Source organism: Hylaeus volcanicus, chromosome 2 (assembly GCF_026283585.1).
Source record: "Hylaeus volcanicus isolate JK05 chromosome 2, UHH_iyHylVolc1.0_haploid, whole genome shotgun sequence".
Lineage (NCBI taxonomy): Eukaryota > Metazoa > Arthropoda > Insecta > Hymenoptera > Colletidae > Hylaeus > Hylaeus volcanicus.
This window is the reverse complement of record NC_071977.1, coordinates 18,915,895-18,929,527: the sequence shown is the minus strand read 5'-3', so window position 1 is coordinate 18,929,527 and position 13,633 is coordinate 18,915,895. Positions and strand designations below refer to the sequence as shown.

The 13,633-nt window shown below is 36.4% G+C and overlaps 3 protein-coding genes across 5 annotated transcripts in view; all 3 read left to right on the top strand.

The window, feature by feature from the left end:
• The window catches only part of LOC128872263 (esterase FE4-like), a 12,094-nt gene extending 8,798 nt beyond the window's left edge, over positions 1-3,296 (top strand). For both annotated transcript variants that reach the window (XM_054114759.1, XM_054114758.1), the window contains 6 exons: positions 548-733; positions 832-1,034; positions 2,035-2,191; positions 2,260-2,586; positions 2,807-2,951; positions 3,059-3,296. In XM_054114759.1, the coding sequence (XP_053970734.1) occupies positions 548-733; positions 832-1,034; positions 2,035-2,191; positions 2,260-2,586; positions 2,807-2,951; positions 3,059-3,194 (1,154 nt within the window). In that variant the 3' untranslated portion in view covers positions 3,195-3,296. The remainder of the gene's footprint in view (positions 1-547; positions 734-831; positions 1,035-2,034; positions 2,192-2,259; positions 2,587-2,806; positions 2,952-3,058) is intronic.
• A 4,321-nt stretch (positions 3,297-7,617) lies between these two features.
• On the top strand, positions 7,618-12,631 carry LOC128884954 (esterase FE4-like). Of its 2 annotated transcripts, XM_054138676.1 has the most exons (9): positions 7,618-7,992; positions 8,105-8,275; positions 9,820-10,108; positions 10,451-10,636; positions 10,964-11,163; positions 11,249-11,405; positions 11,477-11,803; positions 11,881-12,025; positions 12,125-12,631. In XM_054138676.1, exons 2-9 carry the CDS (start codon positions 8,141-8,143, stop codon positions 12,279-12,281), a joined length of 1,596 nt encoding a protein of 531 aa, XP_053994651.1. In that variant the 5' UTR covers positions 7,618-7,992; positions 8,105-8,140; the 3' UTR covers positions 12,282-12,631. The 2 variants fall into 2 exon arrangements, with proteins under 2 accessions (XP_053994651.1, XP_053994650.1); XM_054138675.1 differs by having other exon boundaries at positions 7,618-8,275.
• Positions 12,632-13,157: 526 nt separating this feature from the next.
• Positions 13,158-13,633, top strand: part of LOC128884953 (esterase FE4-like) — a 6,838-nt gene continuing 6,362 nt past the window's right edge. Inside the window, exon 1 of the mRNA XM_054138674.1 lies at positions 13,158-13,490. Coding sequence (XP_053994649.1) covers positions 13,356-13,490 — 135 coding nt within the window. The 5' untranslated portion in view covers positions 13,158-13,355. The remainder of the gene's footprint in view (positions 13,491-13,633) is intronic.

The window sequence follows — 13,633 nt, the reverse complement described above, 5'->3', positions numbered from 1 at the left end:
AGATGGGCAAAACCCTAGGCTTCGAATAAATCTGAAGTTTGCCGATATGTTTGTCTCGTTTCCTTCTTTGGAAAATTTTCAAAAGAGGAAACGAGACAAACATATCAGCAAACTTCAGATTTATTCGAAGCCTAGGGTTTTGCCCATCTTGCCCTTCATGTAATGTAATTCAATGAATATACAGGGTGTCTACAATTATGTCCGGACAAACTCAGGGAATCAATTCTACAACTAATTTCCAACAATATATTTCTCTTAGACATTTTTCTAAATACGACTTATTTTAGGAGTATTTTCACTTAAAATTTTTTTTTCTCAATTTTCGTCTTTACACTGTTTAACTGCCCAGAACTCCATCAACTTACACACCAAAATTATGATTATTACTCTATTATCACATTATTTCATTGTATTATTTTATGATTAGTGTACGTACCGACTATTCTCTTGTAAACTTTATGCAGTGCACACGCATCTTGACTTTTACTTGCCTGAACATTCACACACTATTTAGAACTGAATCGTAATATTTATTGAAATTTTGAAGGTTTTCTAAACCTGGGACACCGAGTCGCTCCCGGAAACCAGGGCTTAAAGGACGTAATTGCAGCGTTGGAGTGGGTCAAGGAGAATATTGCCAAATTCGGAGGAGATCCGAACAATATCACGATCGCTGGACAAAGCGCAGGCTCAGTAATAGCTCATGCGTTAACATTGTCGCCGAGAGCGAAAGGTACATTTATGGTGTCTTCCCTATCTTTAGAAATTTAGTAAACCTCTTTTTATAATAGCAATTTTTACAAAGTTTCAAAACTTACCTTTCCTGCTCAGGACTCTTCCACAAAGCGATCTTGCAAAGTGGATTGTTGACATGCAAGTGGGGTCTTGGCCAGAGTCTTCCAGAACGTGGTTTTAAATTTGCATCCCTCCTTGGAATAAACTCTACCGACCCTGAAGAAATTGTTGAAAAACTACGCAAGATATCCGATAAAGATATTGTCAAGGCTTATGAACATTTTGAGTTCAACAAAGAGGCAAGATCTTTTTTACAGTGTCACATGAACAAACTGCGGGTGTCTATGCAATTTCATATTTTTAACCGACATAAAAAGGAAAAGAGGTTACCAATACGATGAAGAATGGAAAAAGTTTTCTCGAGTAACTAACTAGTAAAAAATGAAAAACTTTCTAAATGAAATATAACCAACTTGAAAAGAAAGCAGTGAAAAGAATTAAATAATTTTTGTAAATTCTCTGATGACAAAATGTGTTGTCCAATAACTACAAATCCAACATTGTACTACAATTAAGTTATTATCGTAATTATTCAATTACTGTTTATAGTGGGTGCCAAACTACTTTATTAACGATAATTACTAAAACGGGCTACACCTTCTGCTATGTATAGAATACTTGACAAAATATGCGATACAAAGGATTCGGAAAAAATTTTTCTTTGTTAGGTGTTGTTCAGTATCAATTGATTTTAACAAATGCATTAATAAGATAATTGAAGTGTAATATGTGTCGTTCATTGCACAAATCGATTTACTTTATAATACAAAAAGTTGAGAAATGTGATGAAATAATGTGCAAATAGGAATAATAATAATAAAAAATAATAATAATACGATGTAATAATGTACATATAAAAAGTTATGACTATATCAAGTGCTTTGACACTTAAATTTAAGATTTTTCAAAAATCGGAGTTAATATATTTGTGGAGTGAACAATTCATATAGGATTAGTAGGTACTGGATAACATGTTGTTGTTAGAGAATTTAAAAGAGTTAATTTTGTTGAGAGCTACTTTCGAAATTTACAGAAAAGTATGTCTTACCTTCGAAACAGAGTAAAATGTACTTTATTGTTGATATTTGATATATTTTTGCATTCACATGTATCCCGATACATTTTTTCATATTTCCACTTGCTACGAATACATAATCACCCGAGTCTACGCTTGACGATTGTAAAATTATGTTCTTACATAACACAAATTCAGATTCTTATTATCTTTTTTTTTTGCAGCATTACTATCTCTATAGAATGAAATTTGGATTGAATTACGATGACGTAGCAGAAAATCCTGTCTTACCATTACCAATTGAACAATTGGGTTCAAACGATGTCGACATACCTGTTCTGGCTGGATACTTATCAGGCGAGAGCCTTATGTTTTTTAATGGTAATTTTTATCTAAAGCAATATTCTAGCTTGTTGATCAAGCATTCAAATGACTTCATCTCGTTACAGACATAAGCCAGAATGCGTTGGACAATTACAATATGTATATACCCGACTATGTGAAAGTCTTGGGGGATGTTGCAAATTTAGGACCTAAAGAACAAGGAGAATTATTGAAGTTTGTCGAGAACCAATTTTTTAACGGGCAACCAGTTACTGCTGACAATATGGACAAGTTTATACGTTTCGTATCAAGCATTTATTTCACAGTTCCGTATAAAATATACGCTGAAGGTCGTGTGAACAGGGCATTGAAGCCTACTTACCTTTACAGGTTTTCATATCTCGGTAACGAACCGACATTCGCAGATCTTATGATGAAACGAATTCTTAAAGGTAATATCATGTTACGGTATATGTAATTATTATTGTTCAATGAAACGATATACAAAATGGAGCAGCTAACCAGCTACCGAACAATAATGCCCAAACTATCGTCGATACAAACAAATCTTTTAGGATAAAGTTAAAGGGTTCGAGGGGATCCATCTAATGCTGCTCCACTCTGTATATTGTAACATTAGAATACAAATCTAATATTTAAAAATACATTTAGTGGCAACTCATATGGACGAATTGGCATACTTATTGTACTCGCCTCCTTGCAAATCTAAAAACCTTGAACCACCAGCGATTGGTACGAAGGACAGAAGTCTAATTGAATTTCTATGTACGACGTGGTCCAACTTCGCTAGAACGGGGTAATTCGTCTGTGAATTTTTAGATACTTCACGATTCATTTCAATGCCGATGTTATCGATATTTTGTTAAGACTATATATTCCATGTATCCATTGTTTTCAATGTAGGAATCCTACTCCATGTCACGATGATGTCGTCAAGATCACTTGGGAACCGATGACGAAGGAGAATCGTTGCTATTTAGAAATTGGCGATTCTATTGATATGTTACCCATGGCGACGGATTTAATTAACTTAATCTGAGTTCTCGCAGTCGATTTACAATGAAATTTGTTATTAAGAAAATGGAATTATGCGAAACTTGCACTAAATAATAATGTATCCCCGACAGATATTTATTTACTATCTATTCGATCGTTATTTTACATTTTACAGCATTAGTATACGACGGTTCTCTTACAATACAGGACAACGAAAAATTACAAATTAGCTTAATACATACCGATAAAAAACTTCAGAAAAGTAAAAAAATTACGCCAAGTACATGAAAAAGTGGAGGACTCAAGGAGTTATCATTGAAAAATAGAAGATCCCTATAAAAAAAACTACAAAAAGTAGAAAAAGATGTGAAATCGAAATGAGCTGCCAGATGATTTGCCTAGATTTCCGCGGCCTGGAAGTCAAATGCTTGGCGTGGCCAGCCAAGACATTCTTAGATCATCTAGACCCATACTTTCTCTTTCACAGACTTTCACAAAATTTGTCAATTTAAAACTCTGACAATATTATGAGTACACTTTCATTGTATTGCGATTTAAAATATTTTTAAGGTCATTCATCAACGCCAATACCTTTTTCTCTCGCAAGCTTTCAGATAATTTGTCAGTTTAAAACTCTGACAATATGAGTACACTTTCATTATTTTGCGTTTTTGCTCATTTCGATTTCACATCTTTTTCTACTCGTGTAGTTTTTTTTATAGAGATCTTCTATTTTTCAATGATAACTCCTTCAGTCCTCCACTTTTTCATGTACTTGGCGTAATTTTTTTACTTTTTTGAAGTTTTTTATAGGATTTCACTTCTTTTTACAAATTATTTATTATATAGAATCTATTTTAAATTTATAAAAATAAAATTGATATTTCTGTAAATTCTACATAAGAAGTCTAAATTATTATTTGTTTTTTTAATTGAATAGAGTAAAATAAAGGGAGACGGGATAACAAAAGCGAATATATATATACACTGACGGACAAAATTAAAGGGACACTTTTGTAAAACGTCATATCTATGGGAGTTTTCAACCGGTTTTTGGAGAAACTTCGCGAGGAGTAGTTTTGAAGTGTCCTCTAAATGTGCGCAAAGTTGCATTGGCTAGGGTTGACAGGAGGGGGTTAAGTCACGCCCGTAAAGAGGGGCACGTCGAAAAACGCCACTTCTGAAGAGGCCAGAGGTGACGGAAGGGGTTGAAAGAATCAAAAAAAACTTTGGGGCGACCCTTCTCGATGCCCTCAACAAAATGCACCCCTCAAAATCCCTCTCGGGCAAACCCACCCCTCACAACACCCCACCCCCTCCAAAATCCACAATTTTTGGACTTCAGTCCCGAATTTGGGCTCAATGCATTCCCTGGAATCTCCTGATCCAGGAAATGCCAACGCCCACGCCGTGCGCCCCATAGCCACCCCTTCGAAGGATGGAACAGTTCGCCACTTTTCAACACCCTTCGTAAGGGAGCACTTCCACACTCCGAAGGGTGATGAAATTCACCATGTTTATTCTCGGTACGTTAAGGATCAATGTTATTTAAAGCTCATTTCGAAAACTGCCCCTGGAGCTGAACAGGGTGGCCCAGAGTTAGGAGTGGTTCACCCACAAGTGTAGGAGTTGGAACGATGTTTCGTTGCGTGGAACACATGTGATGCGGTCCAAGGCATTGGAGTGTTACGAGCCAGGGCGATAGCGACGCGCGTGTGAGCCCAGCGAGTGGGATAGATTTGAGAATTGAACCAATACGATTAATTATTGTGTATGGTGCAATGGTGCCGAAGGCTGAGGATAGATTAGGCAATGCAGACGACTCTGACGTGAAGTCAGATAGTTGCAGGAATCGGTATCTCACAGTAAAGGGTAACCGTAGGTTAGGGTGTTTGGTTGTTGGTTCTTGGAGACAAATGCAGACGCCTCGGACGTTAAGTCAGATAGCTGCAGGAATCGGTATCTCCCAGTAAAGGGTAACCGCAGGATAGGTTGAATTAGGGAATTCGGGTTGAATACACTGAGCTTAAATCGTATCGTTGATGAATACTACGCGTCGCGGATAAAGCCTCGCAACTTATTAATTTAATTGAATAATAACTCGAGCGGCAAAGTTATTATGTTGTGGGATCGTTACACAGGCTAGGATTGCTTGTTATATCGTGAAGGTTTAGTAATTGACTTAGGAAACTTTGAATTTACACAAAAGAATATATATATTCAGAATAACTATACTAAGTTACAAATGTGCAGTGTTGTGTTGCCGCGGTCGTGTGTAGTAAACGTTGAATTTAATTACCTAATTGTTGCACCAAAATCGTGGGTTTATATACCCCTAAATGTTGGTGGGGATCCGTCGGTGATTTCCATATTTGGAAATCTGACGGTTAGGATTTTCGTGGCTCTGAGGTGAGCAGCTGCGTTCCCTGGGAAAGGGTAGATAAGAAGTCTTCCCACGCAACGCAAGTCGAAGATGATGTTAAGAGTATGCAGCTGCAGGATGCACTCCAGGAAGACCGAGCCCCAAATTCCAGGAGGGTAGATAAAATAAAATTGATGAACGCGAGCTCCGGAAACAAACAGCGAGTTTCTGTATACGTAACAGGAGTGACACAGTTTTGATGTCTTTTCCCCGCGTGGATAGCATTAAAATACGAAAATGACGTTTTTTTTGGAAAACCCACCCGCGAGTTTAGGCCTGTGTACCAGGTGAATGAATAACCCCACGTCAACGCCGTTCATGGAATCGGACGCGGGAATGCTTTATTAACAGGTCCCCAAAAATTCGGATATTTTGAATCACGCTTTCATTGTCAAATTGGAGTAGATTTGAAAGAGTATTAAGTGGGCCGGACGGAGCCGGCATGCAGAAGTGGAGCGAGGGCCTGCAGCCGTACGTGGTCAACCCACATTAAATTGAAATCCGGTCTGGTCTGACCACGTACGGCTTCTTTCAACCCCTTCCGTCACCCCTGGCCTCTTCAGAAGTGGCGTTTTTCGACGTGCCCCTCTTTACGGGGGCGACTTAACCCCCTCCTGTCAACCCTAGCCAATGCAACTTTGCGCACATTTAGAGGACACTTCAAAACTACTCCTCGCGAAGTTTCTCCAAAATCGGTTGAAAACTCCCATAGATATGACGTTTTACAAAAGTGTCACTTTAATTTTGTCCGTCAGTGTATATATATACATATATTGGGCTGTCTGGAAAGTCCATGTCGATTTTTAGTAGGCGGTACAGGTCTGAATATATCGGAATGGCTGAAAACATAAAATGTGTACATTCCTTAACAGGGTGGAAAGGTTGTGAAACAAAATGGTAGATATATAATTCCATAAATATACATCAAAATTTAAATATGCCCTTGAATTTTTCTTAAAAATAGGCATGAACTTTCCGGACAACCTAATATTTCGTATAATTTATTAATTATAAACATTCGTTCAATTTATAAATAATTATATATACCTGCAATTTTTTTTTTACTGCAAGAAATTTTAATGTTAATGATGAAATGAGAAAATGACTCCATTTCTATAAGCTCTACATAAAAAGTCTAAATTAAAAACACTATAGTGGTATGGATCTATTCTGTATGAATGAAGGTACCTGACAATTCAGATTTTGACCACTTACCTTGTAATCAAAATTGATCTACATTTTACTTTACTTGCAGCAATTTGTTAATCTCCAATGCTGTAGGCCCCCTCCATTTCCACAAGATCTACATGAAAAGCTTAAATTCAAAACACTTCGGTGGTATGCATCTACATTAAGAACAGTTTTCTGCATGAATAAAGCTATCTCGCAATTCAGATTTTTACAACTTACCTTGTAGTCAAGATCGATCAACACTTTACAACACTGGCTGCAATTTGTTATTCAATCCTACATAAAGAGTCTAAATTGAAAACATTTTGCTGATATAAATATAATTAATAATGCAATAGTGTAAAAACTGTGACACTTGGCAGGTTATGAATGATGACATCTGTTTCGACTCTCGACGCTCGATGGCCGACGGCCATGCCGAATCGAATGATTCCGAGAGTCGACGAACGACACTCGGCTTTTGCTTAGCTCCTATTGGCTAAGGGTTGACGACGGGAAAATAATACGAAAAATACCGTTTCTGGGAGATTCATGACATGATATTACGATATCTGAGTTGTACGTGGACCGATTTTATTGATTTTGATTTTATTCGAAAGCTTATATGCTTTCATGTCGTTTATATTAAATTATGTTAAATAACCCTTTCGTAGACGGCGCAAAATTAAAAATTTTTAATTCCTGCTTAAGTTAGGTTTTGGTGAAGGCGGCAATGTTGAATGCTATTAATGTATACATGTATGTACTTCGCTACCGCTCGCGGGGAATATGCGTACGCAGTAGTTTTGTTGCATAATAACTATAAATTGGAATACATATATTCTATCGTTTCTATCGCGTACGAACACTCGAGATATAGGAATCTTTTATTAAGATATTAGGTATTTGAAAAAGTTTCCATCGTTTGAAATATGTGACCGGTCAAAGAGTAATATTGCAGGAAGATCGAGCATTATCACGTAAAGAGTTTGTGATAATTTTTTTCATGTTAATCCGTGTAGTTTAATTTGACGATTAGATTAATGGGCGAAGATGTTTGAGTAGTGGGGAACGAAGGATAGTGGAGTATCTCATGAGATGTTCGAGACAGTCGTGAATGTTTGAGAATTATTGAATAGATTTGTCGCCAATGATAAGTAATGGATTTATTCCGACACTCCACGACGTGAAAGTTATAGTGCATTTTTCATATTAACCATAGTGGCAGTGACAAGTGCAGACAGGACAGGTGGTGATCTTAAGCAGATATATAATCTTAATGAAATGAAAATAAGATAATATATGGTTAAGATAAGCTCGCGTTAATAGGACACATTATTTAAACCACAAATTTTACGCAGAGTGCGGTGAAGTGGTGTGTCGGCAAGGCATTAATAATGTACAAACCTATTGTTACTCTCAAGCAAGGTAAAGCACGCGGTGCTTCCGTCCAAGGTGTTCTAGGATCATCTTATATTGCATTTCACGAGATACCTTTCGCGGCTCCCCCCGTTGGAGAACTCAGATTCAAGGTAGTAAATATACTAAATATACTATATAGATCGGGGGTTGGCAAATTATAGTTTTAGCGCAATCACACAATTTTACGGTCACCTACATTTTTAGACACAAATTCGCCGCTTCTGAATCAAATCGTTTGCAATTTTTAATGAAATTACCGCAACCCTACAATTTTACGGTCGTCTACATTTTTAAACACAAGTTCGCCGCTTTTGAATAAAATCGTTTCCAATTTTTAGTGAAATTAGCGCAACCATACAATTTCTCGGTCATCCACATTTTTCAGACATAAGTTTGTCGTCTCTGAATGGAATCGTTTGGAATTTTTAGGGAAATTAACGCAACCACACAATTTTACGGTCACCCACATTCTTAGCCAAAAGATTTTCCTTTCTGAATTAAATCTTTTGCAAATTTTAGTGAAATTAGCGCATACTGACACATTAATCACGAAATTTCAAAAGAATCCGTTAAGTTTTGCAAGACTTGGATATATTTTTCGAAAATTTGGGGTCACGTCGTCAAATGCATACTATTTAGTCAAAAACATATTTTGTATAAAAAAACATCTAAATGCTTCACAATAGGATAATAATTAGTAAAATCTCCATTATTTTTAACACATTTTTCATTCGTTTCGGCATTGAATTACATAACTTCTTCGGGGTGTTATGGTCGATATCATTCCAAAAGACTTGGATTCAGCTTCAATTTTTCTATTGCCGAATAATGATGACCATTCTTATAAATTGTTCAATAATATATTTGAACAAAATGTTTCAATTAACAGAATGGTAATGAGCACGAGTGGTATTAAGAAGATAAATATGAAATTATATTATTCACACTATTTCGGGATTATCTTATGATATGTCTGCCCTCTTCGCCCGCTTAAGAGATAACGCCACTATATCAATTTGGTAATATCAATTTCTTTTTTTTATTTTAAATGATACGTTCGGGTCTTTGAAATAAGATACATTCAGTTTTACAGCCTGGTAAAATGTTTAAGACATTGTCATATGAACAAAACAATGGCACTTTGTAGCGCGCCCCGAGTATATGCGATGACTCAGGCATCGGATGAAAGGGTAGTAGTGGATTTTCTTATAAAATAAAGCCCGTTTATAAAATAAAGAGTATGAAATTCATTGCCGAAATATTCGTGTCAGTCGTTTATTAGGAATCGGTTTAAATTTTAAATGCAATGAATATTTTATAGAAAGTTCTTTTCACGACTTCCGGTGGAATTGAAGTCGTTCGTAAAAACAGCATAGAGACGGCAACAAAACAATAGAAGTTTAAGTCTCTTAAAAATAATCAATGAGTATTAAATTGTAGATATTGCGAGAATATATGGTTCAGATCTTATTTCTCACCACCGCAATTGCTTATACATTGTTTACAATACCGATACGTGAAAGGGGGGCGTGCGCGATTATAGGTGTTCGATCTGCAACGATTTATTGTAATGATAAATTTTCGCTCGAAACACGTACCAAACGTATAAAATATTGATTTTCACTGATGATTTACATTTCTTTCGAACAAATAGGATCCAGAACCACCTGTTCCATGGACTGGTATCAGAAATTGTACTACAGCTACTGGAAAGTTCTGCGCACAGGCTGAAGATGCTACGCCAGACTATGTTTTCGGGAGCGAAGATTGCCTTTACCTGAATGTTTATACCAATTCTCTTAATCAATCGAAACCAGTGATATTTTGGATTCATGGTGGTTCGTTCAAATCAGGAGCCGGAAGTTTCAAGATTATAAGGCCTGATTACTTAATAACAAAAGACGTCGTCGTTGTTACAGTTACATATAGGCTGGGTGCATTCGGTTAGCTGGACTTCCATCTAGAATTTTATAATTTTATAAGGATAACTACGTACAAAGTTTCATCACTAGGATGCGGATATAATTAATTATAAAGTTCAAACTTGCATAATATTCAAACTTGCACAAACAAACCTATTTATGATTATTACTCTACTATCATATAATTTCATTATATTATTTTATGATTAGTGTACGTATCGGCTATTCTCTTGCGAACTTTGCGTACTATCCGTAAAATGCATACCTTACGTGCATGGAATGCATACGCATCTTGACTTTTACTTGCATGAACATTCACACACTATCTCGAACCGAATCGTAATATTTATTGAAATTTTGAAGGTTTCCTAAACCTGGGACACCGAGTCGCTCCCGGAAACCAGGGCTTAAAGGACCTAATTGCAGCGTTGGAGTGGGTCAAAGAGAATATTGCCAAATTCGGAGGAGATCCAAACAATGTCACGATCGCTGGACAAAGTGCAGGCGGAGTGCTAGTCCATGCCTTAACGGTGTCACCGAGAGCGAAAGGTAGATTTATGACTTCTTACCTATCTTTAGATGATCTTTAGTCTTTCTATTAATTGTCAGAATATGATTAACAAGTTGACCGCCACGTCACTCATATATGAGTGACAAGGATTTTTATTGAGAAATAAATTAACTCTGAAAACGAGGTGTCGAAGATAATTAATTTGAATAGGATTGATATGTTCTAAAGTGGTCGCAAAAGCAACAACTACCACAGATGTTAGATTACGTCATTTAAAATTGTATAGAAATAACACTTATGCTCGTGGGAATCTATTCGAATCGGGTACCTATTCGATGAAAGTTACACTCATCTTTTCTGTTCAGGACTCTTCCACAAAGCGATCATGCAAAGTGGATTATTGACATGTAGCTGGGGTTTCGGGCAAAGTCATCCAGAACGTGGTTTCAAACTTGCGGCCGCTCTTGGAATAAACTCTAACGACCCCGAGGAAATCGTTAAAGAAATGCGCAAGCTGTCCGATAAAGATATCGTCTTGGGTTATCCGAGTATACTCACAAGACACGTAGGAAGCATTTTTTACAGTGTCTCGTGGCATTCATGAAAATTGTAACGCACTGGAAACGTAAATTCTTCTGATATTTTTGCAGGAGAGTCAAATCTACGAAATGGCGTTTGGAGTGAATTACGATGATATAGCGGAAAACCCAGTTTTACCCTTGCACATTGACGAATTAAGTTCAAACGACGCCAGTATTCCTGTCTTGACAGGATACCTCTCATATGATTGTATCATGTTTTTCAATGGTAATTTCTTTTTGAAACAAGATTCTGGCGTATCGGCCACATTTACATGATTATTATATATCTCGATATAGATAACGGAAAGGAAGCGGTGGATAATTACAATCGTTATCTACCTGACTACGTGAAAATCTTAGGGAGACATAAACATTTAGGCTCCGCGAAACTAGAAGAATTAATGGAGTTTGTCAAGGATCATTATTTTAACGGACAGCCAATTAGTAGTAACATGATGGAGCAGTTCCTACGTTTCGTAACCGATATTTATTTTACCGTTCCCATGAGGAAGTACATCGAGGATCGCGTGAAAAGGACATCCGCGCCTACGTACTTGTACAAGTTTTCGTACGTCGGAAACGAAATGACATTTACAGATCTTTCGATGAAACGTGTTGTAAGAGGTAATATTGTGTTATCGTTTGTCTAATTACATATTATGATATTAGAACGAAGGTGTTACGTTTAAAATAATGTTTAGGATCATCTCATATGGACGAATTAGCATACATATTGTACTCGCCTCTTTGCAAAATTAAGAGCCTCGAACCACCACCGGTTGGTACGAAGGATAGAGACCTGATTGAATTTTTGTGTACGACGTGGTCCAATTTCGCTAGGACAGGGTAAGTCGTTCGTGGAACTTCAGATACTCCATGATTCATTTCAATGTCGATGTTTTAAATATTTTTTGAAATTTAATGGAACCATTATTTTCAATGTAGGCATTGTACTCCATGTCAGGACGGTGTTATCAAGACCACTTGGAATCCTGTGACGAAGGAGGAGCGTTGTTATTTAGAAATTGGTGAACGTATCGAGTTGCTACCCTATAAACCTGATGCGTTTAATTCAATTTACACTCTCTTAGCCGATTTATAATACAACAAAACGTCGTATTAAGAATAAGTATTTATGCGAAACTCATAAAATTATAATGCATCATCTTTGAATACACATTTTTTATTTGTTTAAACATTTGTATAATATTAGCAATAAGAATGAAAAACCATATCATGTCACACTTAATATAGTAATGGACTTCATTAGTATATAATAAGTCTTTATCAAATCATTATCTTAAATTATTCACGAGATTTGAAGAAAGCTGCAGACCGCTACTATCATTGTAATTTATCTAAGATTATGTCAAGTACATAGCGTAATCCGTTAAATGCCAGATTAGATCCGATAAATTGTGTACACAGGAAATTAAATCTATTCTATGAATACATTTCGTTAAGTACCAAAGGTTAAAGATGTTACTAATTTTGACTACCAAATATCAATTTCCAGATACCGGTGTCTCAAAGACTTCACATATTTCTTATTATACTATTTTGAAAATATACCCGTTTTTAATCGTGATTCGTCGTTCACAAGTTGTTTGAAACAAAACTGATATCTTAAGAAAATTATGAAGTTGCATAAATATTCGCGGTTAGCGGCGAACAATATCTTCAGATCGATATCTTTATCGAAGTCTAATATCCATCTGAGTTTCAAACAACAGGAAATTACAGGTTCTAATCGTAGCTGATACTACGATAGAATCGGCGGTTTACCTGTCGCGTGAAGCAGGAAACGTTCATGACCGTATTCAGATTTCTACGGCAGAAACTGTAAACACACGCTATCATACTTCAATATGAAGGTTTCGAGAGGTCAATCAAACTACTTAAGTAGATTTCTGTTTCTAACGCCTCGTTTACATACATTATTGGTGCAACGGTATAAATATGCATCTTATATCGTAATTCGCATATTCGCGATTAAAAGTTCGAATAACGCGGATCGTCCTCGGAGCACTCTTTTGCAGATATTTTGTCTTGTGCATTAACGTATTCGTATCGGAACGTTTATAGGTAAAATTAGGATACGTTCGCGATAGGGGATAAACAAACTCTGTGCGAGATACAGTCAAGTCTGGTTAAGTTACCACTGATTTAGTTAACAATGGATAAACCGATAGTTTCTGTAAAACTAGGTAGAGTACAAGGTATAGGCGTCGAAAGTGTCCTAGGTTCTTTTTACATCGCTTTTTATGAGATACCTTACGGGATTCCGCCCATCGGAGAACGCAGATTTAAGGTAATCGATTTACTAGATCTATTAGATTAAGGCGTCTGGCCACCCTGAGCGCTCGCCACATGGGTACTATTCTTAAAAAAAAATTAATTAAAAAATTAATCAAGTAATCGCAAAAATCCATTGCTATTCTTCAGATAATATAT

What these genes read in the sequence shown, in the direction of transcription:
- LOC128884954 (XM_054138676.1), top strand. Translation starts at nt 8,141, where the DNA reads ATGTACAAACCTATTGTTACTCTCAAGCAAGGTAAAGCACGCGGTGCT. An exon ending in TTGGAGAACTCAGATTCAAG is followed by an intron (nt 8,276 to 9,819) that starts GTAGTAAATATA and finishes TCGAACAAATAG; the next exon opens with GATCCAGAACCACCTGTTCC. An exon ending in TCCAATTTCGCTAGGACAGG is followed by an intron (nt 12,026 to 12,124) that starts GTAAGTCGTTCG and finishes TTTTCAATGTAG; the next exon opens with GCATTGTACTCCATGTCAGG.